This window comes from Lethenteron reissneri, chromosome 24, assembly GCF_015708825.2.
Source record: "Lethenteron reissneri isolate LAM-NWPU_2019-01 chromosome 24, ASM1570882v1, whole genome shotgun sequence".
Taxonomy (NCBI): domain Eukaryota; kingdom Metazoa; phylum Chordata; class Hyperoartia; order Petromyzontiformes; family Petromyzontidae; genus Lethenteron; species Lethenteron reissneri.
Window position 1 is genome coordinate 9,019,743 of NC_083802.1, and position 20,889 is coordinate 9,040,631.

The 20,889-nt window shown below is 49.0% G+C and overlaps 1 protein-coding gene across 1 annotated transcript; it reads right to left on the reverse strand.

Moving 5' to 3' along the window:
- Positions 1–1,869: 1,869 nt before the first annotated feature.
- LOC133346524 (deoxyribonuclease-2-alpha-like) lies at positions 1,870–17,009 on the reverse strand. Its single transcript, XM_061558168.1, has 7 exons — positions 16,918–17,009; positions 13,846–13,946; positions 11,394–11,544; positions 9,821–9,902; positions 8,323–8,484; positions 7,173–7,370; positions 1,870–5,406 (listed from the first exon to the last, which is right to left on the reverse strand). Exons 1-7 carry the CDS (start codon positions 16,918–16,920, stop codon positions 4,964–4,966), a joined length of 1,140 nt encoding a protein of 379 aa, XP_061414152.1. The 5' UTR covers positions 16,921–17,009; the 3' UTR covers positions 1,870–4,963.
- Positions 17,010–20,889: the final 3,880 nt, after the last annotated feature.

Below are 20,889 nucleotides of genomic sequence, written 5' to 3' on the forward strand. Positions count from 1 at the left end.
GTGGGTGAGCAACATCAGAAGGCTGTGACATTTACACACGATAAGCCACTTCATTGCGCTATCATTTGTGATAGCCAGGTCGCTTCTGAAAAAGAGCTATATAGAGCAGTGGGGGTCTTACCTGGTTAAACATTTTATAGTAAAAAAAAAATCACGGAAGTGACTTCGCCACCGGTTCTGTCGTGGGCCCGGCCAAAAGCGGCCCGCACCCTTCCCAAGGTTGGCTCTGCCACACTCGAGAACCAACCACAACCGATTCTAATCAGAAAGAATTTCAACATACGTAACACAGTGTAACAAAAAAACATAATTTTTTTGTTCCTAGGTAGTGTTATTTTCCAATTGCTTATGCCTCAAAAGCACAGAAAATAGCTATTATTCCCCACAAACTTTGTTTTGTGACCAGGACGGTGATATTTTGAAACATATCTATTTTTAATTAGAAAACGCGGTGTGCATTTGTGTCATTCCTTCACGTAAAGTCCTGGTCGCAAAAGGAAAGTTTGTGGAGAATAATAGCCATGTTCTATACTTTTGAGGAATAAGCAATTAGAATATAACACTTAGTACCCAGGAACAAAAATCGTGTTGCACAGCGTCATCAGAGCGGGCTGCTGCCGTGTGAATGGACGCTGGCTTGGCTCTAGCAGGTTTTGGGCGTGTAGGGAGCGCAACTGCATCGGGCCCCACAGAGGCCGGGTGAGACCAGGTGCCGGGCTGTACAGAGGGGGAAATAGACAGCGAGAGAGCACCCCACCCCCCCACCCCCCCCACCGTTGTATTTCTCGGACCAGGGCCCGTGCCAAATGCACTCCGCCACTGCTCGAGCACGGTTCCTAGCGGCCGTGGAAATGAGGCAACCTGTGATGAGCTGAACTGTTCAGCAGTGGCACGACAAGCCGGGCAAGCCAGTGACATGTGAGCCAGCTCCACGCGGTCGTTCGTTGTGCCTCGTTTTATCTGCGCAATTTATCTCAACAGTCGATCACACTGTGGCCTCAAATGGGAGAAAAATTATATACGTAAAATAGGCGACGTTTTGGGCAATGACCCTTTTCATCGCACATCAACGCATCAGAGTACAGAATACACCTCGTGTCTGAGAGGCGGTCATCTTCCAGAGGTTACACAACTGTCTTCTTGGTGATGCTGCTGTTACCAATGGTGCAGTAAACAAAAAAAACTACTATGAAACTCATTCATCAATAACATGTGGCCTTAAAAGACATTTTTTTGCACGGTATATAATCGGCGGTATTTCGTGACCATGACCATTTTTCAAAGCACCCAGAATGGCTGGTTAGGCGCTCGCACGCATTTCGCATCACGCAAAAATAAATGTCACGTATCACGACATCAGAATCCTCTAATTATTAGGCCGGCATCTCGTACAGACGGATTGACACATAACACCAATTAAAATATACACGCCGGAGTTTATTTTTATGTTGTAGAAGACATCAGACACGACATTTCAGGAATAGGTAAAAAAAAATGCGTGTTCACTATATGGACATGGAGGGGTCATTTTAAAACCTGCCCGGCACCGTGACAAAACATGACAAGCCAAACAGTCTCCAGTGCAGCGACTGAACCAAAAAGAACCCTGTAGCGTGATGTGGTTTAAGGGGGGGGGGGGGGGGGGTCGGGGGGGGGGCATACAAAAACTCGAGGGGTACAGAAAACAATGGTGACTGGAAGACGCCAACAAGGCTCCTAATGGGGCATATTGACTGGCGGCAGCTCCCCCTGTGTGGGGCTCTAAGACTAAACTATCAGATTCTTCTTCTTGTTTTTTTCGGTAAAGTCACGTAGAAGGGAAATAATAAAAATAAAACATAATAAAATAACATTTTATTATAAAACATAATAAAATCATATTTTATTATGTTTTATTTTTATTATTTCCCTTCTACGTGACTTTACCGAAAGAACCAAGAAGATGAATCCCTGCAGTCACAAAAGCTTTCAATCGAAATATAAGATTATTATTTTATTTCTATTATTTTTACTAATTTTAATTGCATTTTTTACCTACGTGACTTTACCGAAAAAAAACCTAAGAGTATGAATCCTTGCAGTCACGAAAGCTTCAAATCTAGAATTAAACTATGAGAATTTAGGAGGGCCGAGCCTTGAGCAGAGGGGGGGGGGGGCTCAGTCCCCTATAGCCCCCTCCCCCCCATCAACACGAGTGGAGGCACTGCACACGAGCCACGCCAGCAGGCCGAGTGACGTGAGCAGCAGCGACTCCCCCTTCCTGCTCTTAGTTCTTTCGGTAAAGTCACCATGTAGGTAAAAAATGAAATTAAAATTAATAAAAATAAAACAATAAAAATCACGACGTTTCCGAGGCAACACAAGTCTCCGTCGTCAGGTGGGACCGTCACAGCCAGATTTGCTGCATCAAGTGAGGGAGGGATTCAAGATGTAAGCTCTTAAGTACCAGTTAAGGGGGGAGGGAGAGGAGGGGTTTATCCGAATGTGGTAGCCAATGAATGGAACGTATCGGGAGGGGGCGGGGCTAACAGAGGGACGGGGTACTCGTGGTCGTGGTCAACGACGTGTTTGTGCGCAAGTCACTGTGGATGTACATAATAGAAAAGCAACGAAAATGCCCATGTTTATACCAGTGTTGGCTGACAGGCTGCAAATCGTAGATATTATACGTGTATCATCGCGGTTTCTGAGCACAAGCCCAATATGCCAAGTGGCCAGTAACAAAAAACACTTTGTATAAAATAGATATATTTTAGAATTCATGCAGTTAATACGAAAAATTGAATGGCAGTGGCATCATCATGAGAGCTTTCTCTGCCGGATGTGCGAATGCTAAAATTATTAAAAACGATTATTCTATTTTTATTTGACCAGATAAGGCCCGCTGAGCCATGTAGCTCTTTTTCAGAAGCGACCTGTCCACAAATGATAGCTCAACTAAGTGGCTTATCATGTGGAAATTTATAACAACCAAATACTCGAAACGCATGTTTCTAAATGTGAGTGGGAACCCCCAGAGAACCTGGAGAAAATCCACGCGACCACGGGGACAGAGACATGCAAACTCCAAATATACAGCAGGCGTCAGGGTCGAACCAACGACCTCCTGTATACCAGGTGAGGCAGTTAACATCTCGCAACTGTGGCACCCTGCAGCCTGTAGAGCCCTATATAACTGGTCTGGTGGGAGCCCAAAAATGGTACATTAACATAATTATCATCACACATTGCGTGCACAATAATCTCAGTCACGTGTCCTCTCCATTCAAATACTAAGTCAGTTGGTACCTACTTGCACGTGCCCCATTACTGCAAAATCACAATATTTAGACTGGTGGAACCTGATGAGTAATGCAGCTTTTCTTCACAGATGTCCAGTAGCGCACCCCCATCCCATGACGTACAGAGCTATTATCTTCTCCATCAGCTCGGGCACTTCACGTACAAAGACAAATATCCACCGTATAGTCTTTCACAGACTGTTGGGGCAAGTGCTGTTAGAGAGCACCTGTGAAGGCCAACACGGAACACAGAGGGGTGGGTGGTGGCCAGGACCCCGCCTGGGCTGCATTTGTCTCCCCAATGGTAACGTGTCACACACCGCACTAGGCACACACATAGAAGGCCGAGTTGGCCTTGGGAAGTCCAAAACCAGTTCACATGTTCGTCACTGAAGGTGGCCGAATGAGTCGCCAGGCTTGTTGTGCAGTGTGCTAACCACCACTGTGCCACCATGTGACGCACCTACACACAAATTGTCTTAACTTCAATTAATAATCATCTCTGCGTCATGTGGGACACACGTACTTAGAACTTCCGTTCTCTAATTACAAGTGGAACATGTTTTGCAATCACCAGGCGTGTGCAGCTTGTAACCTCTGGATTTGTATTTGAACGCATGACACTTGGTACAAAACTCAAGAAGACGTGCGACAGCGAATCGCGAGGATTGGGGTTTGAGAGAAACCCTGAACGCCAAAGCGGAGCGCGTCGCTCAAACTGTGGACCAGGAGCTTACACCGGGCAAATGAACGCGATTCACCAATAAAAGCACAATCTGTCGCGTCGGCAATGCAAAATGACAAACCTAACGAGCCAGTGCCACAAGGAAGTATCCGTGTGCATCGCAGAGATTATTTACATCGCAGTCCAGCTAAGCTAACCCAATTGTGAGATTCCACACAATAAAAAAGAAACACTCAACAGAGTATTTACTTGCACATTATTTGCGCTCGAGTGTGTTTCCCACAAATCGCAAGCCGGTACATTAAGCGAGCCTCACTGCATACCACCCCTTATTTCACGTGAACCCTTACAAGCTGGGAGGCGATATTACATTGAGAGTCTCTGTTACAGCAATTACGTACCCAAGACCCTGTGTTAATTCTTACAAGCCAGGCAATCCCAGCACGATAATCAAGCCTCCGCAAAGTAGCGGCGAGTGCCTATTAATCAGTTTTAACCCTTACAAGTTAGTCAACGCATCCCATTAACAGAGTTTCAGTATTACAGCATCACACACCTCGGACTGCGTCAAATAATTAAACTCTGAACCCTTGCAACTTCTACACGCCAGGCAAGCCAGTGCAACAGGGAAGTGCTTTGCTATAGTGGCACGTACCCATCGCTGTTAACCCTTAGAAGCTAGGCAAGCCAGTGCCTAGTCTCTATGTTACAGTGGTGCCCATTCAAGACCCCGTAGCAGTGGGTACCCATGACTGTTAACCCCTACGAGCCAGGCAATCAAAGAGTCTCTAGCCGTATGGCGGTGCACACACCAATTACTGTGTGTTCACTCGTACGATATAGGCAAGCCAGCGCAATAAGCGTTTGTTACAGCAGTCTCTACCCATTACCACGAGATAACCCTCGCAAGTTCATGAAGCTAATCAGGGAGTCTCCGCGTTAAAGAGCGTTATGCACTTCAGACTCTGCGTTAACCCCTTTACCCTCCTCATAGCCCCTACAAGCCAGGCAAGCCAACGTAGCCGGCACGGCATGCGGGCACAGCACAGTCACACGACCCCCTGTTGTTGTTGTTGTTGTCTCGCGGCCCAGCCGGACAGGGATTCACGCGGGTCGTGGCCTTGGCAAAGGCGGCCCAGATTGTGGGGTCATCGGTGCACACTGTTCCGCCCCCCCGGTACTCCTCGCCGCGGTTACGGTTGATGTCACCCACGCAGGTCCAGGCCCCGCCGCTGGTGGACCCGCCTGTCTGCGACACACACCACTTGGAGTGGTCCTCCTCGGAGGAGAAAGGGGCAACGCTCGGCAGGGAGATGGAAGAGACGCGGCAAACGCAGAACTCGCCCGAGCAGTTTGAGTCGAACACCCCGACGCCGTGGACCCACGATTCCAGATAGAGGCTGCTCTTGAGGTTGGGTGCCACCAAGTCAACGTACAGATCTGACGCACGCACAAAGACAAAGATCTCCCATATAGCTTTTAACAGACTTTTCGGGCGAGTGCTGTTGGCGAGAAAATATCAAGGCCGGCATGGCACACGAGGGGGTAGGTGGCCAACACCATGCCCGGCCGCCTTTGTCTCCGCAGCGGCAATATTTACGCACCGCACCAAGTAATCATTTGAGGTTAAGTCGACCTAGGTTCAGGACCGGTTCAGATAATTGTCACTGGTGTTGGTAGCGAGCAGGAATTGAACTCGGGTCACGAGTTCGTAAGGCAGTACACTAATTGCTGCACTACTGCTCCCCACACCCACACGGCCAACACATACACAAGATTCCCCATATAGCCTTGAACAGACTATTGGGGAAAGTGCTGTTAGCGAACACCAATTAAGGCCGTGAGTGGGAATTGAACTCGGGTCGCCGAGTTCGTAGTGCGACTCGCTTACCGTTGCACTGCCGCTCCCCACACACGCGTGCGTACACACACGTACGCACACGTACGCACACGTACACACGCGTGCGTACACACACGTACGCACACGTACACACGCGTGCGTACACACACGTACGCACACGTACACACGCGTGCGTACACACACGTACGCACTTGTACACACGCGTGCGTACACACACGTACGCACACGTACACACGCGTGCGTACACACACGTACGCACACGTACACACGCATGCGTACACACACGTACACACACGTACACACACGTGCGCACACGTACACACGCGTGCGTACACACACGTACGCACGGGGAGGCGATTTAAGCTTTTGGGCTTAGATGCCACCACTTCCACGTACTAGGTGTGACGTGTGCACACATGGAAAGGCAATTCTAAGCGGGTCAGCATAAGAGGGGCATTAGCTAGTCACAGCAAGCCCTCAACTCACTACTGAAGGGTCTCGAGTTGAAATCCCATTCCGGAGTTTGACTCAGCCCATCATCATTATGCCCTACCCATATGCTGAACGGTGCTGTGTTCAGTGCTGCACCGGGAGAGTTGCTTCTGGGGCACTAGAGTAATTGAGATGAAATGTGATGCAATGCACTTTGAATTGCACAGACATTTAAGCATCCTGTAAATCCGTATCATAATCGTTGTGGGATAAGAAAATATGTAAAAGCATTCACTCTATCAAGAGACTGTCCACCACCAGCAGCAGCATCATAACTGAGAATCGCCCACACTCTCCTATCTGAATGATGTCAAGCTGTCGATTCTTGATTATAAATTCACTTGCAGTTGTATTTGACACAAATCATGTACCTGTTTACACACTCGTGCAATAATCATCCCAAGTCTATGTTGATGTTTCTGTAACGTAGTTTTACGATGAAAGTTTTTAAAAAGTAATTTGTCCGAGGCCAACTTTTGTTATGGGAAATTAATTGTATTTATTATGAATTATGTTTCAGCACTGTTTTCCATTTCCTATGAAACCATGTTGTTTTTACTCTCATTCTTATTTGGTTGTGTTTGCTTCAACTTCCATCTTATTCATCGCTGCACCATGTTATTTGCATTATATCACTTCTGCTTCCATCATTTATATCACCCAGGTGACTGCCGCCGATGAATTCTCACCAGGTTAAACAAAATAAACTTGAACCCTCTCCAAGGCAGACTACAAGCCCGGGCGTGACTACAAGCTGCACGGGGAGGGGGCGGCCAGGCCAGTCCAACAAGCGAGCCTCTATGCGGACCGGCGAGTGCGTGCACCACGGACGGACGACGACGACGTGACTCACCGTCGTCGAAGTGGTGTGTCTTGGCGAAGCTGCGGAAGGTTTTCCCGGCGGAGGAGGTGAGCTCGACAACACGCGTCGTGGACTCCACCTGCAGTTTCGTTTTGGCGCACAGCGCCTGCAGGTCGGGCAACTTGTCCTGGAGCTGGGCCCCGACTTGGCAGCTGTAGTGGTCCGGCTCGTTGTAGCGCAGCTGCAGGGCTGTGATGAATATCGCCGCGTCATTATCGTCATCAACGTCATCATCGTCGTCATCATTGTTACCATCATTGTCACTATCAATATCATCATTTTCATGTCAGCGCCACTATCGTCATCTTAGTCGTCATTATCGTCATCATGGTCGTCATCATCGTCGTCATCATTGTTACCATCATTGTCACTATCAATATCATCATTTTCATGTCAGCGCCACTATCGTCATCTTCGTCGTCATTATCGACGTCATCACCGATAGCCCTATTATTATAAGCATCATCAGCATCATCACATATGCACGTGAGAAGCCTATTACCAAGCCAGCGAAATAAGCGTTTGTTATAGCAGTCTGTACCCATTACTCAGAGATAACCCTCGCCAGTTTGTCAAGCTACTCAGTTCTCTCCAAACTCTCAGGAGATAAGTAGCGTTGAGCCTGGATAGCGCATGGATGGATGGCCACTGTTCATAATTGGTGTTGTACGCTGCGAGGCTACAAAACATGGTGGGAAACACCGGGGAGATAAAGGCAGCTTGGTCACGCCAACTTCTCTCGTGCGCAGCGCCCTCCTTCACAGATGCTCGCGAACACCACCTACCGGTTACATGCAGGAATGTCTTTGTGCGTGTCTGTGCGTAACTCTGGCGCAGTTGGACCGGTAGGGGGCACAGCTGGTGCAGCTAACTGCCAGTCATCTCAGCCAGTCAACCCATGGCACCTAGGTCACGTGGCCTCTTGCCTAACGCCCTTAATGCCACCACTGCCGCAGCCTCCACCTCGCTACCTCCACCCTAGTCACTACCTGATCCCCATCCCTTGTCTTACCATTTTGTACTGTAGTCAACAAGTAATGTTAAACGCCTTGGTGAAAGGCACTTTAAAAATACAACAAAATAGAATAGAATCGTTGTCGTTCTTGTTGTTGTGCGTGCGTGCGTAACACAGCGCGCCCACCGATGTCGCTGAACTGGTCGAAACCGTAGGAGACGCACAGGAAGGACTGGCCGTAGCGCAGCGCCGTGTGGGGCCATGCAAACGGCCCCGGCACCGACGGCGGGAAGTGCGGCGTGCTGTGCACGAGCCAGAAGCCGCCCGCCCCGTCCAGCATCACGACACCTGCACAGGGGAAGGGGCAGCAGGGGCAGCAGCGGCCAGCGTGTGACCACCACAGGGGCAATGCCATACGTGGGAGAAAGGGGGCCAAGGCAAACTGCATGTGGTGGAGGACACGAGCCCTTACTGTGACACCAGACCTAGCCCTGAACCTCGTGTAAAAACAGCAATAATATTTACGTAATAATTTATAATTGCGATGCGCCGCAGAGTGTTTCGCCCACTCATGAAGAGAGAGAATGACTCGGAGGCATGAGTAACCCTCCCCAAGCTCTATGGTCCTATTAATGCAATATCAAACGATTACTTCATGATTACATGTCGGAGGAAACCAGAGCACCCAGAGAAAGCCAAGCGTGCAAGGGGGCAATAATCTATCCCATACAGATGGAAACAGATGGAGATTGGTCCACTTGCTGTACTGCCTTCTTCTGGCTAGCCAGGGTATGGCACCTCCTTGTCCACGGGAAGGGAGTTTAACGATATGTGTACGATCCACCAACCCTCGCTGCCTCGACAGTGCCGGATTACCGGCGTTCACAGCCACCATTACCCGCTCAAGGGTGGGAGCTAACACCGAAACAGAATAAACCACCATCCAACCTCCGGCGCCAGCTCCTGCAGTCCCTCCCCTTCCTTGGAAATTGTCCAAATGAGCGACCTTCCCAGGAGGCCCTCCTGGAAGAGCCTCCGGACGAGCTCCCCTCCTATCCCAAAGTCTTGGCCGTCACGGTCATTCTGATGCAGCCACGAGGCCTGTGACTGCCCTCTCCGCCTCCTCCTACTCCTCCTCTATCACAGAACATCCGGTGGGTAAGGTCAACCGAGAGGAAGGAAGGAGCCACATTGCCCACGTGTGGCATGTAGGGATATGGCTCTATCCATGATCCTGACACTTAACAAAAGTAACCAACAAAACTAAAACCTGAGGCCTCATCCACACTGGAATAGCCAACCAGATCGTAACAGCAGCCAAATTTATTTCCCGAACCACAACCAACTAACAAAAGCTCAGAAATAGCTCCGCCTCAAATCCTAATCACACCAGCCAATTAAACCCTAGTAGTAGCCATAACCTAAATGCCCTAGCAAACTAGATGCTAGCCCAGCCCTAGTTCTATCCCACACTCATGAAGCAAACCGAGGCAACAGCTATTCACGTAACCACAATGCCCCCCCCTTCCCCAGTATTAGACGATGCCCTTCCTCATTGGTGTGCAATTTTTCCTGAGTCACCAAAAACACTGAGATTCGAACTCAAGTCCCCCCCGCCCCCACCCCAATCCGTGAAACGCGAGGGTGGGCGGGGTGCAAGGGACAGCGTGATGCGGGCCCCCACCTTTGGTGTGGCCGCAGATGCTGTCGTAGCGAGGGGAGTTGGGTGGTTCATCGTTATAGAGAACGAAGGCGACGTCGCCGGCCTGCACGCCACACGACAACGTGCGGGTGTCGCAATGAACGCGACGAGGAGAGGCTCATAAAGGACACTACAAGTATAATATCAGAAAATCATCTTTTCCTCTGGCCATGACTGCCTTCACCTCCAAATTCAGAAACATGCATTGAGGTTATTGAAATTATTTTGCCGTGAAAAATATACAAATAATTGGTCACTTTGCTGACCTATCATTTGTGGCCAGGTTGCTTCTGAAAAATAAGTTAATACCTTAGCGGGATTTGCCTGGTAGGATAGGGAAGGTTTCGTTTTATTTGTACGTGTTTTGGGTGATTTGTTTAGCTTTCCTGAACTTTGCACTACGATCCTGTTTTCGTGTTGTTTGTTGTTGTAACTTTCTTACCCGCCCCTGCTGGACATCTGTAAAAAATAGCTTTATAGCTTATCAGATGCTTCCAGTATATTTCAATATTCTGATCCTGATCTTTCCTGTCTGTATGGCCAAAAACATCTTAATATCCAGAGGACTGCAGAGCTCAGGCAATTGTTGGTAGAGCTGGCTCACTGCCTGGCTGTTGCTTTCCAACTTGTCTTTGGTCCCGCAAGAGATTATGACGTGCAAATTGCATGAATAACGACGACGCTGTATGCGACTAAACCTGATTATCTTCTTGTTTCTTTCGGTAAAGTCACGTAGAATGGAAATAAGAAAATAATAAAAATAAAACATAATAAAATAATTCTCACGACGTTTCGGCCACAACGCAAGCAGCCGAAAGAACCAAAAAGATGAATCCCTGCAGTCACGAAAGCTTTAAATCGGAAAAAAAAAAATCTGATTATTATCATCATTATACTTGACGCGCTCGGGATAAAAACAGCATCGCGTCACAGCCACTTGCCAATGGGGCCGATTCATGCTCGAGGTTCCTTTTGTTTGCCTTTCTGGTGAAAATCTTCCTGTGCCTCCTATTCGCCAACTCAGGAGCAAACCGCCAAGTCGATGAGGTTTTGGCCGCGTTTGTTTTGGTTCCAAGATGCAAATCGGAATGTCCCCTCGCTGTCACGTCCGGGGAGCAGTGCTCGCTCAGGGGAGCACGTGTGGGGGATGAAGGGGATGTTTTTTGCGCAACAGCTGAGCAGCCATGGACTCTAAGGTTGGGGACAAGAGGTCAGTCACCTTGGTGGGTGTTCAGGCCTCACTTTTCAATAGCTTTGATCGTGTTGATGACATCTTAAGGGAGACTCTCAATGCATATTATCAGGATGGCACTGTGCTGAGATGTTTGACCTAATCTTTCATCCTAACTGATAAAATCCCAATCTTTTTTTCACCAGGGGGGATGGAAACAGTCCATTACGACAAACATGTAAGCATGGTCTTGTTCACAAGGATGACCTTTGATGGTTTTCAGGTTATAGATCTAACCACTCATAATTAATCATCTTGGTGGCGGTGTTCGGGCCTCGCCTTGATAAGTATTTGGGCCTCTCATTGGCACTGTTTGGGTCTCACCTCGGTCGTGTTCCCGTTGTAGAGCTGGTTGACCGTCTGGTAAACAGGGCTGGAATTGTCATCGACATCAACTTGGGCCTTCTGCCAGCTCTGCGTTGATTTGTCCAAGTAGAGGTAATCTTTTCCCTTGGGCAGCTTGTAGACTATGAACCTGCGAGACGCGATTGGGGAAGGGTGGGGACGCAGCACACGAAACTCATGGGTACCACCTTTGGACATTGAGTCCGTATCCAAAACCTATTTTCCACTGGCACATCCGAGCCAAGCCGGGGGCCCTCGCTGTACGGGTGGTTTTAAATTGGCTATTCACAGTGCTGACCCGGAACCGCACCGTGATATGCCAGCCTCACAACACATGTGAATGTAGCCCGGGACCAAGCAGGGCCAGAGGCGGTGCTAAATACGTGTGTGTGTGATGTCAGAGAATCGTCTACATACATCTCGACTGCAGTGGAACACAAAACTGGCGCCTCTTGAACAGTGTGGTATATATGCCTTTTCCAAAAACATATATTTATAGTGATATTGCCTATTTTTTATGTAATAGATTTTCTTATATATATGGATTCAGCGAGTTCCAAGAAAAAATGCAGCACCGCCGCCAACGTGAGCAGCGTGCCGACTCAGCAACCACCCGGCGGTGGAGAGAGACTGATGGTGCAGCCGAGAGCGCCGTGTGTTCGACACACACACACACGCCGACCCAGCGCCCCTGCTGGGGACCCGAGGTATGTTCAGTGCAAGGAACGCCGCACCGTCAGAACCGCTATAAACACATTCCTGCGGAGGGAGCTGGTAGCAGAGGTCGCAATCGGGTACCCGATACCCGTACCCTACCCGATACCCGGCTACCCGTACCCGGCCGGGTACCCGGCCGGGTACGGGTATCCGTTTGCGACCCTGGTGCGGCCGGGTATGGGTACGGGTAAGGAATCAAAACCCGTTTGCGACATCTGGCTGGTAGGAACGTTGGGTTGCTCGGTCAATGGCCAGGGTCAACGGCGGCGTGGTGTATTCCACAAATATGCCCGACTGTGAGGGCGGGCACAAGCCGGCGTGAGTAGGTTAAACGTTGAGTTTTATAAGGGCACCACGGGGTGACCAGCCCCTCCCCATGAATATTGTTATATTTACGGACTTCTCCTACCACCATGTATGGTCGTGCTACTCTGAGGAGTTAGCGGTGGAGAGAGACTGATGAATATTGTTTTAACAACGAAACCATTGAGGGTTAATTTTACGGATCGATGAGTAGGACATCTACAGGAGTACGGTAGTGGTAATTCCGATCACATATTAGAGAGTTTTTAGATATTAAAGTTGCTTAACACAGAAGAGTCTGAGTGGTTCCTTCCTAAGTTCATGCATAATAATATTAATTATGAGATCTGTATCCTGCGGCGACATCTGAATCCTGAGACCGGACATAATTGCACTAAAATCATAATCAGTAAAAGTTCAGCGAGAATCATTGTATTATCACGATTTGTAATACAACCCTAGACAATGAAGCTGAGCATCACATCACACACAAATGACTCACAATAAACACACCCCTAGGCAACGAAGCCAAGCATAATTTGCATAATCACATGTATTTGCATAATTAAAAAAATTCATAATTTCATTAAATTACATTTTTCATAAAAATGTTTTTTCAAAACCCAATATATACAACAACAACAGCTCGGGGCTGGCTCGCATGTGCAGTGGAATGTAGGAATCAGTGATCTGCTTTCAGGTCTGGCGGTTGTCTTTATACATCCCACGATTGTAAACAGCATCTTGAGATGCCGTTTCAATTTGATCAGGGGTGGGGAACCTTTTCCTTACCAAGGGCTGAATAGGAGTTTCAAATTCCTTTGACAGGGTCACGCATTAACAGTTCACCTACAGCAGGGTCTAATGGCTGCGAGCCTGAATACATGTGGCCGATGGGGTACTGCACGAGGCGGAATGTTCCCTTTTCTTGTCAGGTGGAGTACAAGAGAATAAACACAACTATTTTGCCTCTGTTACCCCCCATAGACTGAAACTCCATCAAGGCTCCTGCCCATGCCCAAGTCCAGGCTCAAGACCCTTCCTCTGGCCATGACGGACTTCCCCTATCTCTGCAAAATGCAAATCACTTTAAAATAGATGATGCAGCATATAACTCATGATCAGAAAGTTTTGAATTCAAATCCTGGTCGTGTGCGGTCACATGACATTTGTTTCTGGAAATAGAACCACAAAGCCCGATCTCCTAACACCCAAGTGTCAGTACTCTGATCTCGAGACTCGTTCTTCTGCAGCCGAGTCTCGATAAAGACCCTAATGTTGATGATACCCAGTCTCCTAGAGTTGAGTCTCAATCAAGACTCCGGTCCTGAGACCCCGTCTCGTGAAGCAGAGTCTCTCTGTAGAGAGTGTGTGCAGGTGTTCGTGGTTGGGCAGCGTGCGAGGCACGTACCAATCCACGGATTTCCCCTCCCCGTTGAGGCAGGAGACGTGACACCATGTGGTTCCCGTCATTGAGAAGAGGAGGAACACCACCAGAGACATCGCCCCCTCCTAGACAAATCATCACCACCAACATCACTATCTTCAATGGCATCGCAAATGCCACCATCGTCATCACAATGTGCCATCACCTTCACCATTAGCACCATCACCAACCTCATCATCATTATAATAAGATATGATCATATATATATAACCATAAACAATTTTACTTCCAAAATTACCATCATCACCATTGTCATCATCGTCTTGAGTTAACATAATCAGCTATCACCATCATCCTTATCATTATTATCATCACTATAATCGATTATCATCATATATAACCATGAACACTATAATCACCACCAACACCATCAATATCTCCATCATCAACCATTATCATCATCACATACAGCAGGCCGAGTGCTCGGCTTGTTGTAGTCAAGGTTGCGGGTCGGCCTTGTGTGCCCGTGAGGGCGAGTGCTAGGGGTAGATTTTATGTTGTGGTCAGACTAGTGCTTGTGCCGGTGTGATGGCTAGTTTCAGTTTCTTTTTCATTTATTAGGTATAACCCTGTGAGCCATGCGGCTCTTGACTCGGTGCAACCGCAACAAAACAAAAACATGAACAAGAAACATCTTAAAGTGACTTCACGCAACAGAAAAATCCTGGAAAAAACAGCAAAGTCTTTCAGTAAAAACACCGCATTTCAACGCTGTGTGCAAAAATCCCAGTGGGATGCAAGTCAAACAATAACAACCACAAGACAATTTATATTAAAGTTATCGGTCTAACTCTGTACTACAACAAACAAACATGGCTAAACCAAAACTTTTCAAAATCACCAAAATAAAGCTATAGAAGCAATGTAACAGTGATTGTAGGAACTGATTGCTAGTGTGAAGCGGTCAAGGTAAGGCGGCTACAACTACTTTCAAAGTCCAGAGTCTGTATTGGTGTTAGGGCTAACCTTGACGCTGGGGTTATTGCTCGTGTTAGTCAAAACAAGGGAAAACCCCTATTATTATATTTTGATACTGGCAAAGAAGGTCTAATGATGTAGATGCTCACCCCGAGCCCTCATTACTTTGATAGTGCATTGTCTTTGAGCAGTACGCCTTTTGGCGTCCTCTGGTCGAGCACCAATTGAGACGAGGCTCAAAAGAAAGCTGTCTCTGGTGTGGACCAATCAGTTTCAAGGACAATGCATCTATTATCAGTGTGTTTTTTGTTTCATTTTGACCACAAGTATTGTGGTTAATGCAGACATGATTCCTTGTAAAAAGGTTTCAGTTTTGTTGCCAGAAAAAAAAGGGGAAAACCCTATTATCGTGTTAGTAGTGTCAGGGCGAGTGTTGGTTCTAAGGGCTATTGGGTAGGACCCACTAGGGCTGGTCTTTGGGTTAAAACGCAGTCACGAGTCTCCGTTAAAAATGAAACTCTGTTCGTCACTTCGACGGGAACTGATACTTGAGCCGCGAATGTTGTTGTTCAGCGGGTGTCAGCAGCGTCTGAGGGGGAATACTTGGCCCCGTCACAGAAACGTGGAATCTGAACATCACTTACTCCGTAGACCTCGTCTAAACAGGGCAGAGTGAATTCCGTCGTGGCAATGTGGATCTCGCCCACCGCCGTATACACTCAACTGAGTTACATGACACACCGCATCGACAAGGCAGGAGCGAGTCAATCCAAATTCACCAACATTGAACCATTGCAGATTTGTCGGGGAGCGGTGGCGCTGCGGTTAGTGCACTGCGCTCTAAACCCCAAAGAACGTGAATTCAATTCCCGACCACGGCTCACATCAGTGGCGAGTGACATGGAAACCCCACACCCCCACCAATCCAAGCTGACGGGAGTGGTGAAGTATGGTCAAACAACCCCCATGATTGACACGGCCCCCCAGGGGGGGGCCTTCATCCAGCAGTGGAGTGACAAACGGCTTCGAGTTGATTGTGGATTTGCACGCTCATTGTCCACGTTCCTATGACGCGGACCGCATAAGCGTCGCTGGACATCTGTCAAAAAGGAAATTCGTCGTTCATCGGATTCCTCCGGCATGAAGACGTCGTCTCATTTCGTGACCCACATCGACAAAACCATCGCCTGGCCTTGCCTCTTAGAGGCGCGGTGTTGCATTGCACGTTAGTATGCCGGGGGCCCGGTCATCCCACTGCGAACCACGCGGTGTCAACTGATGTCGTGCTTCATACGAAGCTCAGCTCAACTCCACATTCCATTGCCCGGGTCCCAGAGTCCATCGTGGCACGCAGGAGGAGTTCGATTGTTCAAGTTCATTGATTAGGTATAGCCTTGTGAGCCATTCGGCTCTTGAATCGGGTGCAAAAGCAACAAACAAAAAACTAAAACATGAACAAGAAAACATCTTAAAGTGACTATGTGCAAACAGAAAATCCAAGAAAAGACAGCAAAATATTGCAGAAAAAAGCACCGTACACGAACGCTGTGTGCAAACATCCCAGTGGGATGCAAGTCAAACAACAACCACAAGACAACTTAGATTAAGGCCATCAGTCTAACTCTGTACTACAACAAACAAACATGGCCAAACCAGAAAACTTTTCGAAATCACCAAAATAAAGCCATGAAAGCAATGAAACAGTGATCACAGGAACTGTGACGGAATTTTCACAATAAACGACATAAACAACATGTACTACCAGAACCCTGCAGCCACAGCTGGCTGCACGAGTCTCTCCCCAACAGCAGCACATCGCCCAGCCAGGCTCCCCACACGAGACACTTTGCGGGCCCCGCTGCTGAGCGCCTTGAACATACAAAACGATTCACGTGGCTTTACCGAAAGAACCAAAAAGTATGGATTCTTGCAGTCACGAAAGCTTCAAATCTATAAAAAAAAAAACGAGCTTTGCGGACGCGATCGGCGTGGTCGCCGTCGCATAAAAGTGACGATACACCAACAAACAAAAATAAACAATCGCCTTTAATAGTGATGGGGAAAAATAACCAAGAATAAAGAGAAAAGTTGCGAAGAGATTAAACAAATGTCACTCACCATATTTAACGCCGCTCCACACGCAACAACGCCACCACCTGCCCGGCGTGATCAGGAAATAAAGTGCCAGCGAATCGATCCGCCGAGTCGATTAGACGCGGAGGCGATTCCGCGCAATCGATTCCGAGTTGTCGAGGGGAGGGGCCGTGAGTCTCCTCCCCCTCCTCTTCTCCACCCTCCCCCCCCCCTTCCCTCCTCCCCCCCTTCTCCCCCCCTCCTCCTCCCTCCCCCACCCTCCTCCCCCCCCTCCTCCCCCCCTCCCTCCTCCCTCCCCCCCTCCTCCCCCCCTCCCTCCCCCCCTCCCTCCCTCCTCCCCCCCTCCTCCCTCCCTCCCTCCCTCCCCCCCTCCTCCCCCCTCCCCCCCTCCTCCCCCCTCCCCCCTCCTTCCTCCCCCCCTCCTTCCTCCCCCCCTCCTCCCCCCCCTCCCTCCTCCCTCCCCCTCCCTCCTCCCCCCTCCTTCCTCCCCCCCTCCCTCCTCCCCCCCTCCCTCCTCCCCCCCTCTCTCCTCCCCCCCACCTTCCTCCCCCCTCCCTCCTCCCCCCCACCCTCCTCCCCCCCACCCTCCTCCCCCCGTCCCTCCTCCCCCCCTCCTCTCCCCCTCCTCTCCCCCTCCTTCCTCCCCCCCTCCCTCCTCCCCCCTCCTTCCTCCCCCCCACCCTCCTCCCCCCCTCCCTCCTCCCCCCCACCCTCCTCCCCCCCTCCCTCCTCCCCCCTCCTTCCTCCCCCCCTCCCTCCTCCCCCCCTCCTTCCTCCCCCCCTCTCTCCTCCCCCCCACCTTCCTCCCCCCCCTCCCTCCTCTCCCCCACCCTCCTCCCCCCCACCCTCCTACCCCCCTCCCTCCTCCCCCCCTCCTCTCCCCCTCCTCTCCCCCTCCTTCCTCCCCCCTCCCTCCTCCCCCCCTCCTTCCTCCCCCCCACCCTCCTCCCCCCCACCCTCCTCCCCCCCCTCCCTCCTCCCCCCCACCCTCCTCCCCCCCTCCTCTCCCCCTCCTTCCTCCCCCCCTCCCTCCTCCCCCCCACAACCGGCAGAAGCCACCACGAGTTCGAACTTCACAATGCCGGAGAATCAGAGGCGCGCCATCAGGGCCAGGAAGGCCTTCTTCTCTGCGGGCCGAGAGATTGTCAAAGTTCGTTCCCATCAGTCTATGGGGCCGTCCATAAATGACGTCACGCACCTGGGAGGGGTTCAGACATTTGTGACGATGGGGGGGAGGGTGGTTGAGAAATGTGACGTCACATAAAAAATGCGCAACTTTAAATAAATATAGACAACACGTTCTACTTAATTAAATATACTTTTTGAAAAATGTTTTCTCCTACAACATCATAGTGCAGCGCCACATTAAATACGCACTACAATGACAAAAGTTTAAAGCGATTTGAAGCATGATTTATTTTTTTTGGGGGGGAGGGCAGAGCTTTGTGACGTCATATTTGAGGGGGGGGGTCTGACTTTTTGTGACGCCATGTGACGAGGGGGGGGGGGTACAAAATTCGTCCAAAATCGCGTGACGTCATTTATGGACGGCCCCTATTAACGTGATTGCATTGCTACCCTATCCCTCAAGTTGTGCTGCTTCCAGTGCACCTCATAGATGAGAGCTTTTATCCAATCAGATGTTCCGCCTGTGCTGTCACCGCCTCTCCGGGTGAAAAGTCTACCCTGAGGCCTTCAGAATTTCGAGTGAAACAACCTCTACTGTTGAAGCAATTGGGGACGATGTTGTTGATTGTCATTCTTTAACCAATCAGATGTCGAGTTTGCCATGTTGGGCGTGTTCTTGGCACGCCGGAGCCTTTTTGCTGGCCATGCCGCCTACGTCAGCATTTTTAGTGTGGCGTGATTGGAGGGCCAGTTAGCTAACTGAAGTAAAACTAGCTAGCACGTAACGTAGCATCATCTAAGATTTATTGAAACTTTCGTTCGTGACGTTTAGATTTTTAGATGTAGTGCTTTCGATTTTTTTTTTTTTCTGTGGGGAAGCCTGTTGAATCCTGATTGTGTTATTTGTGTTTTATGGCATTTTTGCTTGCTTGGTGGTCGTATGAGTTAATGTGACCGGTTATTGTGAGTTTGTTCGTGTTTCTTTAGTAATGACATTGATTTGGGCTATGCGATGTCTATTTGTGATGCAGAATCCTGTCATACTGCGTAATAGTGGTACATCCTTGATGGTTTCAGTCACCATGTATGCATGTCTCTGCAATGAGTGTATTGTAATTCTCACAGGTGTTGAGCCTCGTGTTAAATTACTTTATTCCACTCGATAAAGGTTACTGTCACTGTGAACATGGGGTGGTTACGTCGAATGACAACAGCCTATAGCCCTAATGTCATTGTGAGGTTATTCGAATGCGGTTTAATTGCGGGAGGATAGCACTGAAGGCCTAGGTGTAAAATACACGGCCCGCCACTGGCAGACATAGTACATGTCTGGTATTGTTGGATACAATACAGTACACACATGGGACTGACACAGATAAAAAACAATTCAACGAGTTGTAAAACGAGGCAAAATTCGATCATTACATCCAATGAAGGCCCTAAATAGACGTGTAAGGATGAATGGGTAGAGATGTAATGACCACATCGGCTGCAGAGTATATCTACTTCATGCATGGATTCTTCTTTTTCATGGGAAAAAAAAGTAACAGGAAAGGGAAGAAAGGAGAGAAAGAATGGGAAATAAGAGGCGAAGGATGGAAAAGGAACTGAAGGCAACTGGAGCAACGAGCTGCTTGGGAGAGATGAGGATCCACAAGGGACTCGACGTGACACGGAGCAGCGTCTGTTTTCCCAGGAGGCGGGGAGAGGGGAGGGGTTCAAAATGAGGGTGGTCACACGAGTGATTTCGGGGAGGCTTGAGCTGATTTGTCAATGTTGATGTTTCCACTCAGAAGTGCGAAGAATAAGTCTGCTTATTTCAATAAACTTTTATGCAAATAAGGGTGGTCACTTTTACCGTTTCTCAAAACTGATTTACGTTTTGCCTTGGCTTCCACGGATGTCCCTTACCTACATCTCTGGATCGCTTTTTCGCTCCATGGGTTTTTAATACTGTACGGTACTTAAATTGCCGTGGTTTAAGTTTTTTCCGTCTTCCACGTATTTTTTTTTTATATCTAGTTTACGTTTGAGCTGACTTCCACCGATTTCTAATGACTACATTGGCTCGCCTGATTTAATGTTTGCGGTGGAATCCGTGGATGTCTATCGGAAGTAAATTATCTGCTTTACGTTCACGCCAGCTTCTACGGACTTCCACTGCATCTGCAGTCCGCTGGCTATTGCTGTTGGGGTTACAACCGGTGGGTTTCGACCGATTTGACCTCCGCGGATTTCTCTTCCGCCAATAGTCCTGGATGTGTTGAGACAGGGATGAGGGTTGGGCTGGAGTCAAAGATTTTGCGGTTTAGGTAGAAAAACAGGTGTGTTTATGCGTGAGTGTTTTTGTTGTGCATAATGAATATGTATTGTGCATTTGTGAGTGCGCGCGTTTGTCTATGCACGGGGAGTGGTGGCGCTGTGATATCGAGCACTGCACTATTAAACCTGACCGCCTGAGTTCGATTCTCGGTCACGGCTAACATCAGCGGCGAGTGTTTCGTGAACCGTTTCTTGCCCTACCCGAGATCGAATCAGCCTTAAAGAATTACCTGTGTAAAACATTCACGCTGGAGAGACAAAGGCGGTCGGGTGTGGTTCTGGCCACGTGCGCCGTGGCGGCCTTGATCAAATGTTCTCTAACAGCACTTGGCCCAACAGTCCGATAGGGCTATACGAAGGATCTTTGTCTGTGTGCGTTATATAAGCAGACAAACCAGTTTGTTAAACGATTGCGGTGTTTGTGACTGAGTGTGCATATGTCAGTGTGTCTGTGTTGGGAGCGGTGGCGCAATGGTTATCGCACTGCGCAACTCATCCGGCGACCAGAGTTCGATTCCCGCTCAAGACCAACAACGGTGTCGAATA